This window comes from Lissotriton helveticus, chromosome 5_1 (genome assembly GCF_964261635.1).
Source record: "Lissotriton helveticus chromosome 5_1, aLisHel1.1, whole genome shotgun sequence".
Taxonomy (NCBI): domain Eukaryota; kingdom Metazoa; phylum Chordata; class Amphibia; order Caudata; family Salamandridae; genus Lissotriton; species Lissotriton helveticus.
In genome coordinates, this window is record NC_136065.1 from 749,890,158 (window position 1) to 749,916,586 (window position 26,429).

The 26,429-nt window shown below is 49.4% G+C and overlaps 1 protein-coding gene across 4 annotated transcripts in view; it reads right to left on the bottom strand.

The window, feature by feature from the left end:
- Nucleotides 1-26,429, bottom strand: part of GBF1 (golgi brefeldin A resistant guanine nucleotide exchange factor 1) — a 2,365,494-nt gene that overhangs the window by 1,060,593 nt on the left and 1,278,472 nt on the right. For all 4 annotated transcript variants that reach the window (XM_078643218.1, XM_078643217.1, XM_078643220.1 and 1 more), the window contains exon 22: nt 7,557-7,793. In XM_078643218.1, the coding sequence (XP_078499344.1) occupies nt 7,557-7,793 (237 nt within the window). The remainder of the gene's footprint in view (nt 1-7,556; nt 7,794-26,429) is intronic.

The window sequence follows — 26,429 nt, forward strand, 5'->3', positions numbered from 1 at the left end:
CCGCAGACGACTCCTACCGACGCGCAGGGATACTGCTGACGAAAAACCTTTCCAGATCCAGTCTGACGCCTGTGGGTAATTCTAAGGTAAGGAATCTAACACTAACGTGTTTTTTTTATCAGATTAGGGGTTATCAACCAGGTATAACTTGATTCCGGTGACACAGTGTGCACGTCTGAGCATACCCATCCGACTTAGGATGAGACACTTAAGTATACATTCTGTGACATTATTTGGTTAAAAATGTGGCTATGTGAAGCTCATAGCAAGGGTGGTACTTGTATTTTGCTCCACTGGTCACTTCCGGGGTGCAACAAAGTCAATATGCGCTTGGGAGTAATGCTGTTTCAATTTTCCTGATTCAAACCGGCACCTTAGGATTTTCTAAAGGTGAGGAATAGGCATTTGAAAGTATCCATCACAAATATGATTTATTAACCCTTTGGGTGCTCATGACGGAATGGTTCAGTCATGAGCACCAGTGCTCCTGTGCTCATGATGGAACCATTCAGTCATGGGAACAGGGGCACTAAATCCCTCTGCTGCAGACAGCAGAGGGATTTTCTTTTTTTTATTGGGATCGGGAGGTTGGGGAAGAGCTTCCCCAACCCCTCCAGAGGACAATTTGCATTTTCATTGCAATGCTGATCGCATGCCGACGTAATTGCAATGAAAATGAAACAAACTCAGTTTCAGTTTCATTGTTTCAGTGCTCTTGGGGCTGTCTCAACCCCCCGAGCCCCGAAACACTTGGGGAGAGGTATCATTGGAAAGGGGAGAATCTCCCCTTTCTAATAGTATCCTTCCCTAGTGGATCCCTGCTTGGGGATAACACAAGGAGTGCTATCTCCAAGCAGGAATCCACCCACTAGCCACCAGGGAGGGGGGAGAGGCCCCTTGGGCAAGGGCATTTGCTCCCCCCATATAATGGGGGCAAAAAGCACCCTAGACACCAGGGATTTTTTTAATATATATACAAATAGGGGTGGGGGCTTCACAGAATGGGTATGGCAATGCCCCAACCCCAAATTAATTGCCAGTCTTTCTGCCCCTTCCCCCCCATGAGGCAGATAGGGGTAAAAGCCCCTTATCTGCCTCCCGGATGGGGGGCAAAAAATCCAATAGGCTTCAAGGAATATATATTTTTTCTTCAGTGGTGTGGGCTGCCCAGAATGAGCATGACAATGCCCCCACAACCCCCCAAAAAATGCCATAGTTTTTCTGCCCCCACAGGAGACAGATGAGTACAGTAGCCTCTGATCTGCTCCCCCCAGGAGGCATCACAGCCCACTAGGTGCCAGCGATTAGGCAGGCTTTATGTGTGGGGGTGGAGGCTGCCCAGAATTGGCATGCCAATGCCCCCCCCCCCAAACAAATAGCCACTGGGTGTCTAGTTTTCAGAAATGTGTGGGTTTGGTAGGTTTCCCAAGATGGCCGAGCCCGGGGTCAAAAACTCAGGTGACCCCTTGCAAAACCAGGTTGTTTTGGGATAGGCAATTTTGATGTATCCTCAATATGGTTTGGACCCTTGCCTGTAGCGGGTACTTGCCCCAGCCACGAGAATGAGGAACTATTTTTATCGGGAGAACTGGGGTAAAGCTGGGCGGCAGGAACTTTGTGGATCCATGCAAATTCCAGAACTTTCCATCACAGAAATGTGAGGATATGTTTTTTTATTTTTTTACAAAGTTAGAGGTTTGCGAGGAATTCTACGTAACAGAACCTGGTGAGAATAAGACAAGTCACCCCATCCTAGATTCCCCTGGGTGTCTACTTTAAAAATATGTATAGGTTTGCTAGGTTTCCCTAGGAGCGGGCATAGCTAGGGTTCAAAATCTACAGCTAGGCACTTTGCAAAAAAAGTGGTCAGTTTTCACTATGAAAATGTGGTGTGTCCACGTTGTGTTTTGGGCTGTTTCCTGTTGCGGGCACTAGGCCTACACACACAAGTGAGGTACCATTTTTCTCAGAAGACTTTGGGGAATGCAGGGTGGGTAGAATTTTGTGGATTCACGCAGATTGCACAACTTTCCACCACAGAAATATGGGGATATTTGTGTTTTTTTGGACAAAGTTTGTGGTGTGCAAGGGATTCTGGGTAACAGAACTTGGTGAGAGACAGACAAGTAGCCCCATCCTGGATTCCCTTGGGTGTCTAGTTTCCACAAATGTATAGGTTTGCTAGGTTTCCCTAGGTGCTGGCAGACCTATGGTTCAAAATCTACAGCTAGGCACTTTGCAAAAAAAGGGTACGTTTTCACTGTGAAAATATGGTCCACATTGCGTTTTGGGCCGTTTCCTGTCACGGGCACAAGGCCTACCCACACAAGTTAGGTACCATTTATATCAGGAGACTTAGGGGAACACAGAATTGTAGAGCAACTGTTATTACCTATTGACTTTCAATGCATTTCTGCCTTCCAAATGTAAGACAATGTGTAAAAAAGTAGTCACTTTGAAAAATGTCCTATAATTCACATGCTGGTATGGGTGCCCACAATTACGGAGATGTGCAAATAGCTACTGTTTCTAAACTCTATATTTTGTTCCCATTTCAGAAATACATAGGTGTCTTTCATACCGATTTTTCCCTATTTATATTTTCCAAAATGAACTGCTATATACCCGGTGCACAATAAAAAAAACATTGCAAGACGCTGCTCAGTTATTGGCTCTGGGTTCCTCGGGTTCTAGGTGAACCAACAAAGTCCTATATATCCCCACAACCAGAAGGGTCTAGCGGATGTAACGGAATATCGCTTTCAAAAATCTGTCATACTTGAACAAAGTTACAGGTGAAAACGTCAGCAAAAATTGCTGTTTATTTTTTTTAACTCATGTTCAATTTTTCAACTGTTAGTTTCTATAAGAAAACCTTAATGGATTTACAAAAAAGACCTCTTGCTGAATGCAGAAATGTGTCTACTTTTCAGAAATGTATAGCTTTCCAGGATCCATCTTTGCTTTCATACTCATTTTTACCATTAACTGGAAGGAGGTTGAAAGCACAAAAAATAGCAAAAATAGGCTATGTCCCAGTAAAATGCAAAAACTGAGTGAAGAATTTTGGTTTTCAGACAAAAGTCTGTCAGTCCCTGAAAGCTGGGAAGATTGTGATTTCAGCACCACTAACCCTGTGTTGATACTATTTGCAGGGGAAAAAAGGACGCTCTCATCTGCAGCCCTTTTGCCATTTTTCCTCCCAAAAACAATCTAGCTGTATTTTGGCGAATTTCTGGGTCCCCTCCAGGGGAATCAACAAACCCTGGGTACCTTTAAAATCCCCATGGTTTGTAAGAATAGGGCGCAAATTTGGCGTGGAAACCTCATGTGGCTTTATGCATTTTTCAAATGCCTGCAGGAACTTCACCAACTTGCAATGTATTCGAGGAGCGGTTATGTCCAGGCTTCCAATAATGGCGGATCTGCATGTTCGTAGTCTCAGAAACAAGTATATAAATCATACAACAATGTTGTCCATGCTGCAACAGGATGAAAGTACAATGTTTTGAATAATTCGCTACATTTCTGTACTTGTTAGATTCCGGGAATCAGGGAATATGTTGTTAGTTGCCTAAAAAAGAATGCCTTAAATAGCACAATCTTTATAAAAACTGTGCAGATAATGGAACCTCAACTGCTGATTACCAAAAAATAACATTTACAGAGAAAGGTACTCTAAACAGTCCGCTGTAAATAGATTAAACATGCTATTGACTACACTTAGCCCCAGTAAGGTCAAGTTTTTTCTTTAATTCCAAGTACGAACACTCAGAAGGTTTATTGCAGTGCCTACTTCCATGTGCCAAATGTAAAGGAATCAAAATATGTTATATTACTTTTAAGCAGCCTATAATTAATTTGATTTCCACTGCAGGAAGAGAAATGTTCCCTTTTATTAGTTAATTAAAGACTAGCGTGTGTCTGCTTCTCTTTAATAATAAAGGAAGTGTTCTACTGAGAGCACTGTTAAGTGCTGCAAACAACCAAAGACTTTCCCACCACATGAACATCAGAACCACAGAAGCAGGCTTCTTCCGTAAAGTTGCCAGCATATTTAGGTAAGTGCAGTATTAAGCAATCAAAAACAGTGCTTTCATTAATACAATGTTTTCCATGTCAGACACTACTTGCTTGTCTTTTTATGCATCTGACCACGCGTCTCCATGTGTGAACACGCATAGTGTGTCTGTCTGTGTGTAAGTGAGCACAAGTGCACATATACACGGTCTGAATGCATGTAGGTGCATGTACATATTTTTTCAGTTGAGGCAGGCAGACATTGCATCAAAACACAAGGCTTAAAACAAAGAGCACATCTAAAACAAGACAGAGCTATTAAATTTAGCAATGTATTTTTATCTTTTGTATTTATTGGTAATTTAAATAAAATATTAATAAATGGAATCTAAGTTTTCTACATAATACCCTAAACAGCCCTTAAGAGAAGCCAACAACTTCTATGAAGTACACATACTGAAACTTCACTGCAGTAGATTAGCACACATTTTAAATGTCGAAGGGAAGTGATCCTAGATTTAAAGCAGCAGTGTATTGTGAGAATATGCCCTGATATATGATGCTCACTAGTTCTAGTGATCACCTTGTATCAGTCCAAACAACCTTTATGGTGATTGGGTGCAAGTCAACCTTATAGACCAGCTATCCTAATGGTAGCATGGACAAAGCAGTCTTAGGCTAAACTCTTTTGGCATGTGAAGCCAGCTGTTTTACCACAATATAACCCCTTGAATACCAGATGAAAGGACACCACACAGGTTGTTATGAAGATAAACAGTATATTTATTAATAACAACACCTCTGAACTCTTTATGAGGTCAGAGGGCTAAGCACATGACAATCTCTTACGAAAAATACGACAAGTTGCACAAAATTACAATGGTGCCCTAGGGGCACGACAAACCATATACTAAGTAAGTGGAATGTGAAAGTCGATAGAAGGAATGGAGCTGTCCAGAGGCTGTAGGATCGATGGGACCACGCTACACTAACTCTAGGTAAGTAATAGGAGGCCCACGGAACGCGTGTGCAGAGTGTGAACTCACACGCGAAATGCGTAACAACGTCTATGGACAGTACAGTTCAAGTTAAAGGTGAGTACGGACAATCCTGACTAGATAGGACTAAAACGACTGTGGAACTGGACACTAGGACAGTTAAACTACCCTTGAGCACCGAAATGCTCTTGTTACCTCACCCACGGGCCGCGGGTGCATAGGTGTCAAAGTGCGTCAGGTTCTCGCGTTGAAGTCAATGGAGCCTGAAAGAAAAGATGCTGCAGGCGACCAGGAGGAAGATGTCCGGTGCAATCCAAGGGTGGATTGTTGAAGAAGAAGACCTGAAAGCAGAGGGGACAATTTTCACAGTCACTAGCCAGTGACTGGAGTGGAACCAGGAAGGAACCAGATGTCGTCGTCGCGATCGGGTGAAGAGTGGACGCTTGACTCTGCAGCCACGTGGACCAGGAGGTGTCTTCGACGACCAGGATGGAGGCACGAGCTGTCCCACGCAGGCTCTCGCTGTCGGCGGTGTCGGATCCGGGATTGGACTCAACAGGCCTTGGCAAAGGCAACCCATGCGGTGAAGGGAAAAGGCGTCTGGTGCGGACTAGGAGAGTCCGGGGTGCCCCTCCTTTGGAAGGGAGCAAGGGCCAGTCTGGAGCAACCAGACCAGCAGCAAAGATACAAAGGTTCGTCGTCTAGGAGGCCACTAGCCAGCCGGCAAGTGACCAGACAACGCGTCGAGCAGCAAACAAGCAGAAGGGCCCCACGTAGATCTCGTGGATGCTGGAGGGCTGATCTTCGGTGCAGGGGCTGTTCGGGGCTGGGGCTTCCCAGTTCCCAAAGCACTTGGTCGAGTTTACCTCGGGAGTCGTGCTGGAAGCGAAGTGCAGGTTCGTTCAAGATGGCCGGTCCCACGTGTCTCGTCGCACCCACGGGTCTCAGCTTTGCTGCAGATGTGAGTTGAGGTCGGAGAGGTCTGGGAATCCGGGTCTCGTCGGGCTCTGAAGTCTGGATCCTCGAGGGAAGACGACAAAGTGAAGCCGAGTGATGGTGCCTGCAGTTGCAGGGTGGACACTCCTTGTCCACAAGGAAGATTCTTCAGTTTTCTGTGGAGCAGAACGTCGAAGTCCAGAGTTTCTTCTTGTAGAATTGTTCAGGATAATCTAATTTGGAACGGGACCAGCTCCCTACCTTTATTCTCCTAAAGGGGGCTGCACTACTGACTACCTATCTTTGTCCGGTTTCCCGCCAGAGCTGGGGCAGGGATGCCCTAGCAACTGGTTTGAACCGGTGTATGCACAGGACACCTTGTGTGCCCCAGGCATGTCTCATTCCTTTCAGGCCTGTCCTACCCAATAGACAAAATCCGGTCTGGGGTGGTGCTAGCACCTCCCAAGACAGGAAACCCTTTGTCCAAGCCTCCCTCGCTGGAAGGACTCCCAGCAGCAGGAGGTCAGACTTGTGTCTGTGGTGGCAGCATCCATTTTGTGATGCTGAGGCTCGAGTTAACTTTAACCGGGGTTCACAGTTACATACATGTTGTGTCCCTCTAGAGGGGTGGAATGCTACCCCCGTCGCCAGAATTGCCGAGGGGGTAGTATTCCAATTCGTATGACACCTTACTCGACATGTTTTGATAATGTTATACCAGAGTTAGCATTTAACCGCGAGGTTGATAATGCACTTAAGAGTATATGGTATAGCGTTATCATGGAACAGCTCTTAGAACTTGGTTCCGCAAGCTGCAGACAGGCTCAGCTCATGCCAGAGCACCATCTCACATAATTCCAAGCACTCTGCCTTCAGGATTGATAAGGCCTGCCATAGGAGTGACTGATAGGAATATATGTGTCCATTTTAGGTTTAGATATAGGTATACTATATCTATAGCAAAGGGTGATTACACCACCTTGCCCCAGCTGTCTTGCAGCCAGTTGTGTCAGTTTTAGATGGCCAGCCAGGGGTGGCATAATACATGCTTCAGCCCCTGGTAGGCCCTGGGTACACCTATGCCCTGGATACCTAAGGTACACTGTTACAGGGACTGATAAGGTGGCCCAGTACCAATTGGTAAATGCACCCAAAGTACATGTTTGTCAATTTAGAGAGAGGACAGCTAGGCTGTGGGTCTGATTAGCAGGCCCACAGCCAGGGAAAGTCGTAAACCAGTGAAGCAAAAAGCAAAAATCTGGGGTGACCATAGGATTGCAGACCCCACTCTCCTACATGTATTGCCAAGTTGAACTTTCTAAAAAGACTAATGCATTCCAGAATTCCAACTTGAAGTCTTCATGATGTAGGTACTTTTGAGACAGTCAACACACAGCAACAAACTACATTGAGAGATAATTTGAGACAAAGAAAGGAATTATAACACATCAATACTTTTTAGAGAGTTCTATGGCTTTGCTAAAAAATACATTTGCAAAAATCACTGCAACTGCCATTTTGTTTAGTTTAGTAGATAAGAGCATTAATGTCCTTATACATAAGTTATATACATTTTGGAATAAACTAATAAATGTCAAATACCTGAAGCCAGATATGGATTTTTTAAGGATTGTTTCATCCATGCTCTTGTCGAAAACATATGACAAAGCAGCAATGGTGGGCCCCCAGATCATTGTGAATAAGTCATGATCGTAGCTTCCAGGTACAACATGTAAGAAAACACCTTCATGGGTGGCTCCACGGTGCAGCAGTACATTCCACATGTAATTCTCCTTCACGAGACCAGTCTGCTCCTCAGGCATGACAATTTCATCATTTCTAAAATTACAAAAACCAAGCATTTTAATAACCTTATCAAATCAGGGGCGGACTGTTCCAAATGCTTTAAAAAAAACAAATACCTCGATGATCAACATGTCGTAGGATCTGGGCATACAAAATGATTTACCAGTCACATTGAGCCCATGAGTACTACATCCTAGATGAGTGGCTCTCAACCTGTGGTCTGGGTACTGCCAAGTTAGGGGGGGGGAGGGGTAATATACTTAGAATTATCGGATTTGATCATAGGAGCACTGCAAGTGGATCAACCAATATAGTATGGATGATGAGCGGCCGCAATGAAATTTAGAAAATCTCAAACTTTCCAAATAAAATTGTGATTTGTTTGGATATATTTGTGAATTAAGTAAAATATTTCATAATTTCAGTATTTGTTTTATGAATGTGTGTTTCTATATTTTTTGGTGTATTGTTTTACGATCATCAGAAATGCTCAAGCCAGGGTACCCAGCTTCCAGTAATTACTCATGACGGTTTAAATTGGGGTCCCCAGGTTCTTGTAGTGATTAAGTGGGGGGCCAGAGAAGTCAAAAGAGCTAAGAACCACTGCCCTAGACCATAAAAACACAAAGTGTCTTTGCAATTTGTTTTTATTTGCTGCAAACATTTTCAAAAAGTAGCTTCTCTCTGACATCACCAAATGATGCGCCTAATGTAGGAAGCTGGCTCGGTATATACCACACCAAAGTAGGGTACAGTGTACAACGAATCCAGTGGAACCCCAGAGGTACCGCAGAGGCTAAATCAGAAAATCCTTAACAGCCCTCTATGTGGTAGTGTGGGCAAGCAGATAGGCTTATAAGATATGTGAAGCATTTATTGTTTTCACTGAATCAAGGACGGATTACACACACTCAGAGACAGAATCCAGACCAATTAGGTAAGTATAAAAAGGGTATACTTCGGTTTTATGTCTAGAACCAAGCAGCACTTCGAACAGGTAAGTAGAATATGCTTCAAATGCAAAACCTTACAAAGAGATGCAGTTGTGGATGGAACTGCAATCATTACAGGTTTGTATTTGCTCTTAAAACAGTTTAGAGTACATAGAAATTCCTTTTGATTACTTTTAGATGGCTTTTCAGTTACTTTGAGCATAGGACGGGATATGACGATATAGCACACACTGGAGTCTACCATTGACAGATAAGTACTACAATTTTTGGCTTAAAGCAAAGTTACTTAGTTTTCAATACAAAAGCACAAGTTACTTACCTTTGGTAACGATATTTCTGTAAAAAACAGTAGTTACTCTTAGATTCTTTACCTTAGAATATCCCCAGGCGCCAGACTGGATCCGGAAAGTTTTGAGTAGCAGTACCCCTGCGCGTAGGTAGGCGTCGTCTGCGGCTCTGTGCCAGTCGTCGTCGTCGGAGCACTTAAGACACCGCCCTCGCGCGCCGACGTCAGTTCTTGTACACAGCTTTCCCCGCCAGGCACGCAGAGCCATGCCAGAGACCGACACTGGTGCCATGAAACCAGGGCCCTCAAAGGGAGAGACCTTAACGCACAAGTTACTACTTGTGTAACGATATATCTGTAAGCGACTGTGAGAAGTTGGCCTGATATATAGTGCTCACTATTCTAGTGATCACTGTGTATCATACCAAACAACCCTTATTGATGATTGGTTGTAAGTCAACCTTATAGACCAGCTATCCTAGTAGCATGGACAAGAGCAGTCTTTAGGCTAAACTCTAGAGGGCGTGTTAAGCCAGCTGTTTTACCATCACATACACCCCTTGAACACCAAGTGAAAGGACACCACACAAGTTGTTATGAAAATAAAGGATATTTATTTATAACAAGACTACCCTGAACTCTTTATGAGTCAGGGAGCTAAGCACAATACAAAACTCTTATGAAAATACTTCAAGTTGCACAATTTACACAAATGCCCGAGGGGCACGAAAAACCATATACACAAAAAGTGGAATGCGAAATACTAGCAGGCAAGTAACAAGATCCAGAGGATTCAGGATCACTAGGACTACACTACTGAACCCTAGGGTTAGGAGCAGGAGGCCTAGGGAGATCAGGTGCAGAGTGTGCACTCTCACGCGGGATGCGGGAAGAAGTCTATGGATGCTAGCGTTTCTAAAGTTACTGTTTCCGGACGAATCCGACTAGGTAGACTAAAAACGAAAAAGGATCTGGACACCTGGATAGTAAACCTGTGCTGGAGTACCGAAATACTCAAGTTACCTAGCCCAGGGGCCGCGGCTGCATAGGGCTCAAAAGACGTCGGGAATCCTCGTTGAAGTCTATGGAGCCTGAAAGAAGAAGTTGCTGGTAGGCGACCAGTGAAGAAGTTCGGTGTGATCCAAGGCTGGATCAGTGAAGGAGACGACCTGAAAGCAGAGGGGACTTAGTTCTCAATCACTAGCCAGTGATTATGTGGGCACCAGGAAGTCACCTCGACCAGGTGAGTGGGCGACACTGGACTCTGCAGTCACACGGGCCAGAAGGCGATGTCGGCGTCCAGGCTGGAGGTGCGAGCTGTCCCACGAGGCTGTCGGCTGTCGGCGATGCTGGACTCAGGATTTGAGCAACAAACCTTGGCAAAGGCAAGCCCACGCGGTGGAGTCAAGATGGCGTCTGGAGTGGACCAGGAGGGTCCAGGGCACTTCTTGTTGGGCAAGAAGCAAGGGCCAGTCTAGGGGACCTAGACCAGCGGTGAAAACGTCGTGGTACGTCGTCAAGAGGGTCACTAGCCAACGGGCAAGTGACCGGACAACGTGGCAAGTAGCAAGGAAGCAGAAGGGCCCCACGCAGATCTCGTGGATGCTGGGAGGCTGGACTTCGGTGCTGGAGCTGCTTAGGGTTAGGGCTTCTCAAACCCCAGTGCACTTACTCGAGGGTCTCTCGGGGGTCGTGCTGGTGAAGCGTCGTGCAGGTCTTGAAGATGGCCGGTCCAACGGGTCTCGTCACACCCACGAATCTCAGCTGGGCTGGATGATGTAGGTAGAGGTCAGAGATGGCAGGGAATCCGGGTCTTGTCGAGCTGGGCAGTCTTGATCCGGAGGATGGACGTGCAGCAAACCGCAAGAGCTTCGATGGTGCCTGCTGGTGCAGGGTGGCTACTCCTTAGCCACAAGGGAGAGTCTTCAGAAAAGTCAAGAGTTCCTTTCGTGGAAAGTAGTTCAAGATTCAGAATGATCTAATTTGGGAAGGGGGCCTGCTCCTACCTTTATCCTAAGAAAAGGGGCTGGCACGCGACTAGGTCCTGCCCTATGGGTGGGACCAGGAGGGGGTGGTTACACCCCTCTCCTTTGTCCGGTCTCTTCCCAGCTCAGGGGCTGGTGAGCCCCAGGAACTGGTTTGAGCCGGCATATGCACAGTGAGCACCGGGGTGCCACTTGCAGTCACCTTCCTTTCAGCCCTGCCTACCTGGGATACACAAAATCCTGTCTGGGATGGTGCTAGCACCGCCCCTGACAGGAAACCCTTTGTCCAGGCCTCCGTTGCTGGAAGGACTCCCAGCAGCAGGAGGGCAGACTTGTGTCTCGGTGGCAGCATCCATTTTGTGGAGCTGAGGCTGTGTCTGACTTTAACCGGGGTTCACAGTTACATACATGTCGTGCCCCTCTAGAAGGGTGGAATGCTAACCCCGTCGCCAGAATTGGCGAGGGGTTAGTATTCCAATTCGTATGACACCTTACTCGACATGTTTTGATAATGCTATACCAAAGTTAGCATTTAACCGCGAGGATTATAATGCACTTAAGAGTATATGGTATAGCGTTATCATGGAAAAGCTATTTGGACTTGGTTCCGCAAGCTGCAAACGGGCTCAGCTCATGCCAGAGCACCATCTCACATACTTCCAAGCACTCTGCCTTCAGGATTGATAAGGCCTGCCATAGGAGTGACTGATAGGAATATATGTGTCCATTTTAGGTTTAGATATAGGTATACTATATCTAAAGCAAAGGGTGATTACACCACCTTGCCCCAGCTGTCGTGCAGCCAGTTATGTCAGATTTGGGTGGCCAGCCAGGGGTGGCATAATACATGCTGCAGCCCCTGGTAGGCCCCGGGTACACCTATGCCCTGGATACCTAAGGTATACTGTACAGGGACTGATAAGGTGACCCAGTATCCAATTGGATATGTACCTAAGGTACATGGAGTCCATTTTAACAGAGAGAGCAGGAAGCCTGGGGTCCTGAATAGCAGGATCCCAGGCCAACTAAGTCAAAAACCAGCAAAACACCAGGTACAAAGTTGGGGGTAACCATAGTCAGGTATCCACCTTCCTACATAACCCCCCCCCCCCCCAAACGAAAGGAGATAAGGCTATCCTTGACCAGGTAAGCCTACATTGCCTGAGTGGCCATATGAGGAGGTGCATGCACTGGCATATTTACCCCCTATCTCATGGTCCACTAAGCAATCCCTCACCCTAAGGGTATCTGAGGGTCTCCACCATAGGCAACCTCTACCTGTGGTGTGTTTTGGTAAAGAAAAAGGCTGGTGCTGATATGGATTACTGAAGTGAGGCTCCACTAATTTTGGGCTCAGCTTCCTCCAATCACTATCCACCATACATGCCTTTCTTTCCAGGACTGAGTTGCTGTATGCTCTCAGGGTCAACCTCTGGCTACCTAAAGCTGGAGGCTGGGTCCCTCTGGTTGGCTTACTGGAGGGACAGGTCAGGTGTGGGGCCCTTAGGTCCCAGGTTTGGCTGTGCCCAACAGTGTCCATCTGTGGGAGGTCCCTAACTAATTTTAAGGGGGATCCCTCAGGAGTTTGTTTTATTTTCACTTGGCTAGGACTACTAGCTTCAGTGCCCTTAATCTGCTGATTGGGGAGTTCTTTTGGACAGGGGGCCCTTTAGGGTCCACCACTGGCCTCCCTGACCTCCACAGCCCTGGGCTGACTGAGGTAGGGTAGAGAGGGGCAGGTTACCTGCTCCAGACTGGGTCCCACCTTGGAAGGGTCCACGGACATCAGGGGCTCTGCCAGGCTAGGCCTGACTACCTCTGGGGCAGCTCCTTCACAAGGGGCAAGATCAGTTCCCTGAGGAGGCTGATCTTTTCCTAAAGTCTGGTGGGAGGGAGATTTCTCTTCCTCCTCAATGCTCTCTGTTTGAGTGGAGTGATCCATAGTTTCAGGCTTCACAACACTATTATCAGTCTGAGTTTGGGCTGTGGCCATCACAACCCCACCAACCTTTTCAGGAAGGGACTCAGTTTGGGTATGGGCTGTTACCATCACAGCCCTGCTAACCTTTTCAGGGAGGGAATCTACTTGAGATTGGGCTGAGACTGGCACACCCCTCCTAACCTGTTCAGGAAGATTTACCATTTTAGAATGGGTTTCTTGTTCTACCTCAGCCCAGGCTGAGATCTCTAAATCATTCCCCAGTAGGCAATCTACAGGCAAGTTTGATGACACTGCCACTCTCTTGGGGCCAGTGACACCTCCCCAGCTGAGATTTACCACTGCTATGGGATGACTCTTCTGCACTCCATCAATGTTTGTCACCTGGTATGTGGCACCAGGTATAAGTTGCCTTGAGGGGACTAGGCTCTCAGTCACCATAGTGATGCTAGCCCCTGTGTCTCTATAGGCCTCAACTTTTGAACCATTGATGAGGGGCTCCTGTCTGTATTTGCCCAAAGTGTTGGGACAATCAGAGAAATTGGCAAACCCCATGCCATCCTCACAGACAAGAGTATCTAAGTTATGGTACCTGGTTAGGCCAGAGTCCCCAGGAACTCCCAAAGTAAAACCACCCAAATTCTTGGGGGCACTCCCACCACCTGGGGAATTACTACTAGTAGTAACAGGGGGCTTGGGAATGTTACTTGGGGGTATGTTCTCCTTATTGGGGTTCTTTGGGCAACTGCTGTCAGTTTTCCAATGACCCACCTGCTTGCAGGTTTGGCAATAAGGTTTATTCTGGGTATTGGAAGTATTCTGGGACCCACCCCCCTCAGAGGATTTTTGGGGCCCTGATGTAGTTTGATCTGTAGATTTATTCCCACCCTTCTCTTGAGGCTTGGTTGATTCCTTCTTCTGGTCACCACCTTGGTTCTTAGGCCTACTCCTGGTTCTGACCCATTTGTCTGCCCTCTTACCCAATTCTTGTGGAGAGGTCAGATCAGAGTCTACCAGGTGCTGGTGTAATAACTGGTTCTGACAATTATTAAGACTTGCTCTCTCATAATAAGATTATACAATCCTGTGAAATCAGTAACTTTACTACCCAGTAGCCAGCCTTCCAGAGCCTTAGTGGCACAATCAACAAAGTCAGTCCAATCCTGAGACTGAGTTTTCTGGGTGTCTCTGAACAGCAACCTGTACTGTTCAGTTGTTAAGCCAAACCCATCAATCAGTGTATTTTGCAGGACTTGGTAATTGTTAGCATCCTCAGCTCTAGTAGTGAGGAGCTTATCTCTACCTTTGCCTTCAAAGGAGAGCCACAATATAGCTGCCCATTGACTCTAGGGGAAGGACTGGACAGTGCAGGCCCTCTCCAAAGCAGTCATCCATTTGTGGATGTCATCCCCTTGTTTAAAGAGGGGCACTATTTTACTCAGGTGTCTAGTATCAAAACTCCTGTCTTTATCCTTAGGGATATTGCTGCCACCAGTGGGGACTACCCCACTTAACTGTTGCTCTCTAGCAAAGGCAAGCTTCTCCTTGGCAAGGGCAAGTTCTTCCCTCTGAATCCTCAGATTAGCCTGTTTCATCCTTGCTTCATGTTCTCTCCTCTGAGGGGAAGTTATTCTCCTCTGGGGAGAAGTCATTCTCCTCTGAGCAGAGCCATGAGAGTGCACAGATCTATTGGAGTCCCTAGAATGAGATCTATCTCTTCTAACTCCAAAGTTAGGCCTGCTTAGGGTCAGTACTGGGGGTCCCCCAGATCCTTCCCTATGTAGGTCTAAGTTGGCCCTAGTAAGTCTGACTAGCTCAGGACCATTGTCTGCCTCATCCCCAGAGACTTCCTCTTCCTCCTCCTCCTCCTCTTCTACATCTTCTGTTTCAGGGAGGTTGGAGTCTGGGTCACCACGAGTACCTTCTAAGGGGGGCATGCTCCCATCTGTCTGAGAAGCTTTTCTAGCATCATATGTCTCTAAGAGACCTAACAGAAAAGGAGTGGTAGGGTTAGAACCCTGTTTTAGTTTCCTGGAGGTACACAATTGTCTCATCTCCTGGAAGCTAAGGCCTGCATATCTGGAAGTGACCTGTGGAGGGTCAACAACCACAAGGGGAGTCTCTGAAGACTCTCCATGGGTAGACATGCTTCTAGTGTGGTGTAAGTGATGCACCTACCTACACTATGGGTTTACCTACTGATCCCTTGCTAAGAGTTGTAGTCAGGGTGTGCTAAGCCCTGTTGCACTACAACAGCTGGTTCAGTAGAACTCAGAGTATTCTAAGTTAAGTTATATGTACCTGGGTACTTATGTGATCTTTCAATTGATATTCTTAGGATACGTGCGAGGTAAAACAACAGCAAGCTCAAATCCCAACCGCTGCACACCAATGTGAGAAGTTGGCCTGATATATAGTGTTCACTATTCTAGTGATCACTGTGTATCATACCAAACAACCCTTATTGATGATTGGTTGTAAGTCAACCTTTCAGACCAGCTATCCTAGTAGCATGGACACGAGCAGTCTTCAGGCTAAACTCTAGAGGGCGTGTTAAGCCAGCTGTTTTACCATCACATATACCCCTTGAACACCAAGTGAAAGGACACCACACAAGTTGTTATGAAAATAAAGGATATTTATTTATAACAAGTCTACCCTGAACTCTTTATGAGTCAGGGAGCTAAGCACAATACAAAACTCTTACGAAAATACTTTAAGTTGCACAATTTACACAAATGCCCGAGTGGCACGAAAAACCATATACACAAAAAGTGGAATGCGAAATACTAGCAGGTAAGTAACAAGATCCAGAGGCTTCAGGATCGCTAGGACTACACTACTGAACCTTAAGATTACGAGCAGGAGGCCTAGGGAGATCGGGTGCAGAGTGTGCACTCTCACGCGGGATGCGGGAAGAAGTCTATGGATGCTAGCGTTTCTAAAGTTACTGTTTCCGGACGAATCCGACTAGATAGACTGAAAACGAAAAAAGGATCTGGACACTTGGATAGTGAACCTGTGCTGGAGTACCGAAATACTCAAGTTACCTAGCCCAGGGGCCGCGGCTGCATAGGGTTCAAAAGACGTCGGGAATCCTCGTTGAAGTCTATGGAGCCTGAAAGAAGAAGTTGCTGGCAGGCGACCAGTGAAGAAGTTCGGTGTGATCCAAGGCTGGATCAGTGAAGGAGACGACCTGAAAGCAGAGGGGACTTAGTTCTTAATCACTAGCCAGTGATTATGTGGGCACCAGGATGGCACCGGATGAAGTCACCTCGACCAGGTGAGTGGGCGACGCTGGACTCTGCAGTCACACGGGCCACGAGGCGTTGTCGGCGTCCAGGCTGGAGGTGCGAGCTGTCCCACGAGGCTGTCGGCGATGCTGGACTCAGGATTTGAGCAACAAACCTTGGCAAAGGCAAGCCCACGCGGTGGAGTCAAGATGGCGTCTGGAGTGGACCAGGAGGGTCCAGGGCACTTCTTGTTGGGCAAGAAGCAAGGGCCAGTCTAACGGGGCCTAGACCAGCGGTGAAAACGTCGTGGTACGTCGTCTAGAGGGTCACTAGCCAACGGGCAAGTGACCGGACAACGTGGCAAGCAGCAAGGAAGCAGAAGGGCCCCACGCAGATCTCATGGATGCTGGGACGCTGGACTTCGGTGCTGGAGCTGCTTAGGGTTAGGGCTTCTAAAACACCAGTGCACTTACTCGAGGGTCTCTCGGGGGTCGTGCTGGTGAAGCGTCGTGCAGGTCTTGAAGATGGCCGGTCCCACGGGTCTCGTCACACCCACGAATCTCAGCTGGGCTGGATGATATAGGTAGAGGTCAGAGATGGCAGGGAATCAGGGTCTCGTCGAGCTGGGCAGTCTTGATCCGGAGGATGGACGTGCAGCAAACCGCAAGAGCTTCGATGGAGCCTGCTGGTGCAGGGTGGCTACTCCTTAGCCACAAGGGAGAGTCTTCAGAAAAGTCAAGAGTTTCTTTCGTGGAAAGTAGTTCAAGATTCAGAATGATCTAATTTGGGAAGGGGGCCTGCTCCTACCTTTATCCTAAGAAAAGGGGCTGGCACACGACTAGGTCCTGCCCTATGGGTGGGACCAGGAGGGGGGTGGTTACACCCCTCTCCTTTGTCCGGTCTCTCCCCAGCTCAGGGGCTGGTGTGCCCCAGGCACTGGTTTGAGCCGGCATATGCACAGTGAGCACCGGGGTGCCACTTGCAGTCACCTTCCTTTCACCCCTGCCTACCTGGGATACACAAAATCCTGTTTGGGATGGTGCTAGCACCGCCCCTGACAGGAAACCCTTTGTCCAGGCCTCCGTTGCTGGAAGGACTCCCAGCAGCAGGAGTGCAGACTTGTGTCTCGGTGGCAGCATCCATTTTGTGGAGCTGAGGCTGTGTCTGACTTTAACCGGGGTTCACAGTTACATACATGTCGTGCCCCTCTAGAAGGGTGGAATGCTAACCCCGTCGCCAGAATTGGCGAGGGGTTAGTATTCCAATTCGTATGACACCATACTCGACATGTTTTGATAATGCTATACCAAAGTTAGCATTTAACCGCGAGGATTATAATGCACTTAAGAGTATATGGTATAGCGTTATCATGGAACAGCTATTTGGACTTGGTTCCGCAAGCTGCAAACGGGCTCAGCTCATGCCAGAGCACCATCTCACATAATTCCAAGCACTCTGCCTTCAGGATTGATAAGGCCTGCCATAGGAGTGACTGATTGGAATATATGTGTCCATTTTAGGTTTAGAAATAGGTATACTATATCTAAAGCAAAGGGTGATTACACCACCTTGCCCCAGCTGTCGTGCAGCCAGTTGTGTCAGATTTGGGTGGCCAGCCAGGGGTGGCATAATACATGCTGCAGCCCCTGGTAGGCCCTGGGTACACCTATGCCCTGGACACCTAAGGTATACTGTACAGGGACTGATAAGGTGACCCAGTATCCAATTGGATATGTACCTAAGGTACATGGAGTCCATTTTAACAGAGAGAGCAGGAAGCCTGGGGTCCTGAATAGCACGATCCCAGGCCAACTAAGTCAAAAACCAGCAAAACACCAGGAAAAAAGTTGGGGGTAACCATAGTCAGGTATCCACCTTCCTACAGTGCTAGCACCGCCCCTGACAGGAAACCCTTTGTCCAGGCCTCCGTTGCTGGAAGGACTCCCAGCAGCAGGAGGGCAGGCTTGTGTCTCGGTGGCAGCATCCATTTTGTGGAGCTGAGGCTGTGTCTGACTTTAACCGGGGTTCACAGTTACATACATTGCGTGTCCCTCTAGAAGGGTGGAATGCTAACCCCATCGCCAGAATTGGCGAGGGGTTAGTATTCCAATTCGTATGACACCTTACTCGACATGTTTTGATAATGCTATACCAAAGTTAGCATTTAACCGCGAGGATTATAATGCACTTAAGAGTATATGGTATAGCGTTATCATGGAACAGCTATTTGGACTTGGTTCCGCAAGCTGCAAACGGGCTCAGCTCGTGCCAGAGCACCATCTCACATAATTCCAAGCACTCTTCCTTCAGGATTGATAAGGCCTGCCATAGGAGTGACTGACAGGAATATATGTGTCCATTTTAGGTTTAGATATAGGTATACTATATCTAAAGCAAAGGGTGATTACACCACCTTGCCACAGCAATCGTGCAGCCAGTTGTGTCTGTTTGGGTGGCCAGCCAGGGGTGGCATAATACATGCTTCAGCCCCTGGTAGGCCCTGGGTACACCTATGCCCTGGATACCTAAGGTATGCTGTACAGGGACTGATAAGGTGGCCCAGCACCAATTGGTAAAATGCACCTAAGGTACATGGTTGTAATTTAGAGAGAGAACAGCTAGGCTGTGGGTCTGATTAGCAGGCCCACAGCCAGGGAAAGTCGTAAACCAGTGAAGCAAAAAGCAAAAATCTGGGGTGGCCATGGGATTGCAGACCCCACTCTCCTACAGCGACATTAGTTAGTGATAGATTCCTTACCTTAGCATATATCCCCAGGGGTCAGACTGGATCCGGAAATTTTTGCGTAGCAGTACCCTTGCGCGTCGGTAGGCGTCGTCTGCGGCTCCGCGTCCGTCGTCGGCGTCGTGGGCGCCGTGATGACGTCGTCGGAGTACTTAGACGCCGCCTCCGCGTGCTGACGTCAGTTCTTAGACACAGCTTTTCCGCGCCAGAAACGCAGAGCCATGTTAAAAACCAACACTGGTGCCATTGAAACTAGGGCCCTGAAAGGGGACAACCCTAACCCTAGATATTGGTTCGCAGAACGGGGAGGATGGGCGGGTCGGTAAGGAATCTAATACTAACTAATGTCTCTTACAGATATATCGTTACACAAGTAGTAACTTGTGCATCTGAAAGAGACATGTTAGTGATAGATTCCTTACCTTAGAATAGATACCCCAGCAATACCAACCCCGGTGGTGGGTCTGCAAACCAATAATCACACCAGAAAGTCCTGGAGGACGGAACGGCCAAAGAAGCCATCCCTCCGGACTTGACTGTCCAGGCAGTAGTGTCTTGCACACGTGTGCAGGGAGGCCCACGTAGCCGCCTGGCAAATGTCCTGCAAGGGCACTCCCCGGCCCAGGGCAGTTGTAGTCGCCGTGGCTCGGGTGGAGTGAGCCCGCAATCCAACAGGGGGCTCCTTTTTAGCCAAGGAGTAACATGCCTGGATACACAAGATGATCCACCGAGAGATGGTCCTCTTGTGCACCGTTTTCCCCTTCTTAGCGCCCACGTAACCAACAAAGAGTTGGTCATCCACCCGGAACTGGCGTGTGCGATCCAAATAGAATGAAAGCGCACGTTTTGGGTCCAGACAGTGGAGCCGCTCTTCCTCTTTAGAGGGATGCGGTGGCGAAAAGAAGGTGGGCAACGTGATAGACTGCCCGATGTGGAAGGCCGTGACAATCTTGGGCAGGAAAAATGGCTTAGTACGCAATACAAACTTGTCCGGATGGACAGAAAGGAAGGGAGGAGTACAAGAAAGGGCCTGGAGCTCACTCACTCTCCTGGCAGAGGTGATGGCAACCAGGAAAGCGGTCTTCAGAGTAAGAAGGCGGAGAGGACAGTTGTGAAGTGGCTTAAAGGGAGCGCACATCAGAAATGTAAGAACAAGGTTCAAGTCCCACTGAGGCATCACAAACGGAACAGGAGGAAAGTGTGTGTGATGCCCTTCAGAAAGGGATTTACAATAGGGGACTTGAACAAAGAAGGTTGATCAGGCAGCCTTAGAAAGGCTGAAAGGGCAGAAAGGTAGCCCTTGATAGTGCCCAGAGAAGAGCCCTGCTGGGCAAGAGAAAGAAGGAAGAGAAGAACCTCAGAGAGAGGTGCAGCAAGAGGATCCACAGCCTTTGCTGTGCACCATGCCACAAATCTGTTCCACCTGCAGGTGTATACCGACTGAGTGGAGGGACGCCTGGCTGCCAGAATGACGTTACAGACTTCAGGAGGCAAGTCAAATGGCCTCAACTGTCGCCGCTCAATCTCCAAGCATGGAGGTGGAGACTGGACAGGTTCGGGTGGAGGACCGTCCCCTGCTGCTGCGACAGAAGATCCTCCTGAAGAGGCAGACGAACCGGGGGATTGCCTGACATACTGAGTAACTCTAGATACCAGTACCTTCGTACCCAGTCCGGAGACACAAGGATGACTTGGGCCTGGTCGCGTTTGATCTTCTTCAGCACTCTGGGCAGAAGTGGTATAGGCGGAAAGGCGTACAACAGACCGCAACTCCACTCGCGACGAAAAGCGTCTCCGAGCGAGTGCCGCCTTGGAAATTCCATCACGCAGAACTGATGACATTGCGCGTTCTCTTCGGTGGCGAATAGATCTAACCAAGGCTCTCCCCATCGCTGAAAGAGGCCTTGCGCCACATCCGAGTTCAGACGCCATTCGTGATCCATCATGCACCGACGGCTGAGCTCGTCCGCCCTGACGTTCAGAGAACCTGCCAGGTGTTGAGCCACCAGGATCACGCCCTGGCGTTCCAGCCACTGCCAGAGGCACAGAGCCTCCTGGCAAAGGGTCCACGACCCCACCCTGCCCTGTTTGTTGCAGTACCACATGGCGGTGGTGTTGTCCAAGCACACCTGCACTACACTCCCCCGGACAGAGGGGAGGAATGCCTTGAGTGCTAGACGAATCGCCCGCAACTCCAAAAGGTTGATGTGGAGCCGGGCCTCCGCCGGAGACCAGAGGCCTCTCATCTCCGCCTCTCCCATGTGGCCCCCCCAGCCCTGGAGGGACGCGTCCGTCACAACTACGTGCTCCGGTTGGGGTAGGAATATGCCACTGACCCAATCGCGGTCTGTGAGCCACCACGGCAGCTGTCTTGCAGTGCCCTCCGAGATCAGGACGTGGTCGGACAGGTTGCCCTGATGCTGGGCCCAATCAAACTTCAGGTCCCACTGCAGAGCCCGCATCCGCCACCTGGCGTGATGCACCAGTAGGATGCAGGAGGCCATCAGCCCCAGAAGCCGCAGCGTCAACCTGACCGAGACCCGGGATAAAGGCTGAAAGAGTGGAATCAGAGCCTGAATATCCCGGAGCCGCTGTTCGGGAGGATAAACCCGAAACTGCCCCGAGTCAAGAACCGCTCCGATGAATAGGAGCTTCTGAGAGGGACACAGGTGGGACTTCGGCACATTGATGGAGAACCCCAGCTGGTGCAAGAGGTCCGCCGTCGTCTGGAGGTGGCTGACGACTGTTTGGGGCAAGCCCGCCTTCAACAACCAGTCGTCGAGGTTGGGGAAGACTGAAACCCCCAACCTGCGCAGATGAGCTGCGACCACCGCCATCACTTTCGTGAACACCCGTGGTGCGCTGGGAAGGCCGAAGGGGAGCACGGTAAACTGAAAGTGCTCGTGGCCTACCGTGAACCGCAGGTAACGCCAGTGTGCCGGCAGGACGGGGATATGAAAATAAGCGTCCTGCAGATCCAACGCTAAAATCCAGTCTCCTGGGTCTAGGGCAGCCAAAACCTGAGCCAGAGTCAGCATTTTGAACTTCTCCTTCCGGAGGAAGCCGTTGACGTTCCGTAGGCCCCCTTTGCCCTTCTTGGGTACCAGAAAGTAGTGGGAGTAGCAACCACACCCTACTTCTGGCCCAGGAACGCGCTCGATGGCCCCTTTGGCCAAGAGGGCCGTAACTTCCTCCTGCAGAAGTCGCAAATGATCCCCCGATACACGGTAGTTCTGCGGTGGCATGGCTGGAGGAGTCGCCTCGAAGGGGAGGGAGTAGCCCCTTCGGACGATTTGCAGCACCCACCTGTCCGATGTGACAGTGCGCCAGTGGAGGTGGTGATGGCGAACCCTGCCCCCCACTGGCGTCACATGGGCCTGAAAGCACGAACTAGGAGGGTTTAGAGGCGGATGCTGCGGGGGAATGTGTGGACTGACCTCGCCGCTGCCCCTGACCGCCCGGACGGCGGTTCCCACGGCCGTCACCGCGTTGGGTATTGCCCTGCGGTGCGTGGCTGGCGGCGTGTGTGGGCGCACCCCTTCCGTGGCCACGAAAGGAGTGAAAGGCAGCCGATTGCTGGCGCTGGCCCGAGAGGCCCAAGGACTTGGCCGTAGCCCTGGAGTCCTTAAAGCGCTCAAGCGCATGGTCTGCCTTGTCGCCAAAGAGGCGACGGCCATCGAACGGCATGTCCATGAGCGTGCTCTGGACATCCGCAGAGAAGTTGGCGGACCTCAGCCAGGCGTGGCGTCTGACCGCCACCGTCGTTGCCATCGCTCTACCTAGCGAGTCGGTGGTATCCAGCCCACACCTGATGGAATACTTGGCTGCATCCCGGCCCTCCACAAGGGCTTGGCCGAGTTTGGCCCGTACCTCCAACGGACACTCTGGCAGCACTTCTGCGACCTTATCCCACACAGAGTGGGTGTAACGTCCCAAGAGGCAGGCGGTGTTGGAAGACCGCAGGCCTAGACTAAGGGATGAGAAGATCTTCTTCCCATACTGGTCATACCTCTTGGATTCCCTGTCCGGCGGGGCCGACGGGAATGCGGTCTGGGAATTGGAGGCCTGAATGACCAGGCTCTCGGGGGTAGGGTGGGAGGACAGGAAACATGGGTCGCCCGGGGCTGGGCGGTGGCGTCTGGCCACGTTCCTATCTACGGGCGAACCCGTAGCGGGCTTGGACCAAGTGCCCAGAAGAACGTCGGTCAAGGCCTCATTAAAGGGCAGCAGAGGCTCGGCCGAGCTTGACTGCGGTTTAAGGACCTCAGTGAGGAGGTTAGTCCTCACGGCCGCGACGGGGAGCTCAAGGCCCAAGGCCTTGGCAGCCCTCATCAGCACCACACTATATGTTGCCCCCTCCTCCGAAGCCACGGTAGGAGGGGAGACAAAACCAGTGTCTGGAGAGGTGTCCAGGCAACTGGCCTCCCCAAGGTCTCCTGTCCAGTCCTCATGAGACTGACACTCCCTGGTCAGAGGGTCCTCAGACCCCTCCCAGTCCTCTTCATCACCCATCTCCTGAAACTCTGGGTTCTCAGCTAATGGGGCCTGTTCATAGAAGTGAAACTCCCCAAACGACGTCTGGAGCGGCGCCCATCGGGGCCGTCCCGGCGCCGGAACAGGAACGAAGGTGTAACCGGGGACGGCGCCGCCCGAGGACGGCGCCGGAGGCGACACCCGAGGGTCCGACGCCGGGGAGGTCGTAAGGTCCACCGGCGACGAACCAGATCCCGAAGGAGGTCCAGCGGCGTCCTGCGGCACCAGGCCCGAAGGCGCCGGCGGGGCTGGAACAACTGAACCCCTCGGCGCCGGGCCCGAAGGCGCCGGCGGCGTCGGGATAACAGGAACCTGCGGCGCCGGGCCCGAAGGCGTCGGCGGCGCCGGGGTCGAAGCACCCGACGGCGTCGGGGCAGATCCCCCCGACCCGCTAGGGGTCCCAGACGGGTCCGCTGGGCCCAAAGGCGCCGCGGAGCCCGTCGGAGGAGAGAGTTTCCTCATGGCCATGAGGAAGCGCTCGATCTCCTCCGGCGTCGCGTTGAGCCCAGGGACCGTAGGGTATGGGGCTGGACGCGGCACCCGCGACTCAAGCAGAGCCGCGTGGGTGGTGTCACCCGAACCCCCGGCCGCATCGCGCGAGCGTCGGGGGGAGTCCTGTGGTATATAAATAAATAATACCGGATCTAGGTTTGACTAGGCATAGCAATAACAGATAGCTCAATAAATAAGAGTCAAGATTCGAGGTAGTAGGAGTTTTGCAGGTTTAATACAGCATAAGGACCGGAACAGGACAACCTGCACAGGAATAGGATGGCAGGGCCCGGCAGCTGCCGGGGCTGAATCTGGGATGAGCGCGCTAGCATTTAATAACAATACACAAGCATATATAGTAAAACAGTTGCATTACAGTACATATGATAGGCGGAGCAGTGGGTGGAGCAAAGGGTGTGACGCGTAGCAGTCGCGAAAGATAAGGGTGAAAGTGGGTGTAACAGGGCGTATACATAGACAGGTGATGCAAACGTAGCAGAATATGTCATGAATGGGGCGGAAACATGGAGGGGGCTACCTAAGGAGCCGGGACCTCTAACCTGATGGTGCGCGCAAGCTGGCAATGATGTGTTACTAGGAGAAGCTGGGGGCTACGAACTCTTGTGCTAGGAGCAGAGACTGAAGTCTGGAGAGTCAGGGCGACATGTACCTAAGCAGTATCTAGTATCTGATGTTTAGAGAACATGTTGATAGAATCCAAAAGTTATCGGGGTAAAGGCGAACAGACTCTAAGACTGGAGCATGCATTATTCTATATGTAGTGCGTGATGAAGAATATTAAATGATCATTAATACAGTATTTCTCTAACATGGAGACGTAAAGGCTAGACTATGACGGTAACTATTGATGCGATTCAGTAGCTTTAAGAATGCAGAGAAGGAGGGCTGGACTGATAACTAGGATCATAACATACTCTTGGCAGACTCAGAGGCAGAGCCAGGCTGAACCGGGCACTGTGAGGCAGGAAGTAAGTGAAGGGTCAGGGATACAGGTGGGGGCTGTATCGCTCCTCAGCGAGGGCTTCAGGAGACAGGAGCTGAATCTGGTGTCCGGGCCCTTTTGAGGCCTAGAAACGGGGACTTTACAATGAAATAACGTGCACACTGAGAAACGTGGCAACGTAACTTTACATAGGCCTGATACTCGTAGCTTTCACGAGAACTGGAAACTGGCATACTAGTAATGGACACAACTGTAATTGCGTCTTTAATCAAACATGGGGGATACATATGCATATTTAATCATGCACACATAACATAAGATGGAAGACTCGTAGGGACACAGAACATGGCAAAATTTACTTTTCCACATTCCCTCCTTGTCACTACGTTTCCATCAGGAAACATCAATATTCATGATACCATCTATCATTTCATACAGTATCATTTGCTCGTCTCGAATTTTCTGGGAACGGGTTTTAGAACGGGACTTGGGACTAGGAATACAAGAGGTAGCACAAATGCCGCAAATCGCAGAGCCACATTGTATACAGAGGCAGCAGCTGAATATGATCGCTACTGCAATACCTAGAAAGGACAAGACTTTCCATCCCCAAGCGGAAATTATATTCCAGAACCAACCGGACCATGTCCATGTGCCTGGATCTTGGTGTAACAGATGGGCAATTTTATGGAGTCTGGTTATAGCTGAATAAACAGACGGTGCGTTATTTGGAATGAAAATGCAGCAACTAGATCCGATGACTCTACAGGCCCCGCCCCTATCGGCCAATATGACGTCAAGGACGAGACGATTCTGTAAAACGACAAATCTCATAGCAGATTGCTCTTCAGTCAAGTTACCTAGGGCAGAGGCAGTCTCATTTACTACAGCTTCAAGGGTTCTGGTTAACCTACGGATTAGCTTACTGTTCTGGATAGGGCCTATAAAGAAGAAGAAACCTCTATTGAAATCTGTATACTGTTCTAGAGCAGTTTCAGTATAATCGACAATTGGGGACTCAATCTCCCTTCTATGTCTAAGGTGTACTAGATGTGTGTTTCTATGATAATCAGATGGGGCTAGGAAAACTGGTGGCAGTAGGAAGGCAATGTAACAGGTTCCCTCCCAATCGAGGGGCAGACGAACATATGCGGTTTGACCACAAACAAAATAAGAATGACGTGAAGCTTTGAAAATAGATTTCCCACTGTCACTATACTTGACAATAGTAGTACAATCGCTGTGTCCTACATGTACGGAACCATTATTTCGGACACATAATTCGCCTTTGACTGGTAGTACCGAAATAGCAGGTAAGTCTGGAGTAGTATCAGACTGAACATTCAGGACCATAAAATTCGAAGAATAATTACCTAAATTGTAAACTTCATTTTCTAGATCTAACCCTGTTCTGTGGGGAAGACCTTGCTTGTCTGGGAAACATGTACTGTTCAGAAAAGACATATCTGTTGAGGATGACGTTAACGTGGACCATGCTCCACACGAACCATTATGAGAAAATGGATAAGGAAAGAGTGGCA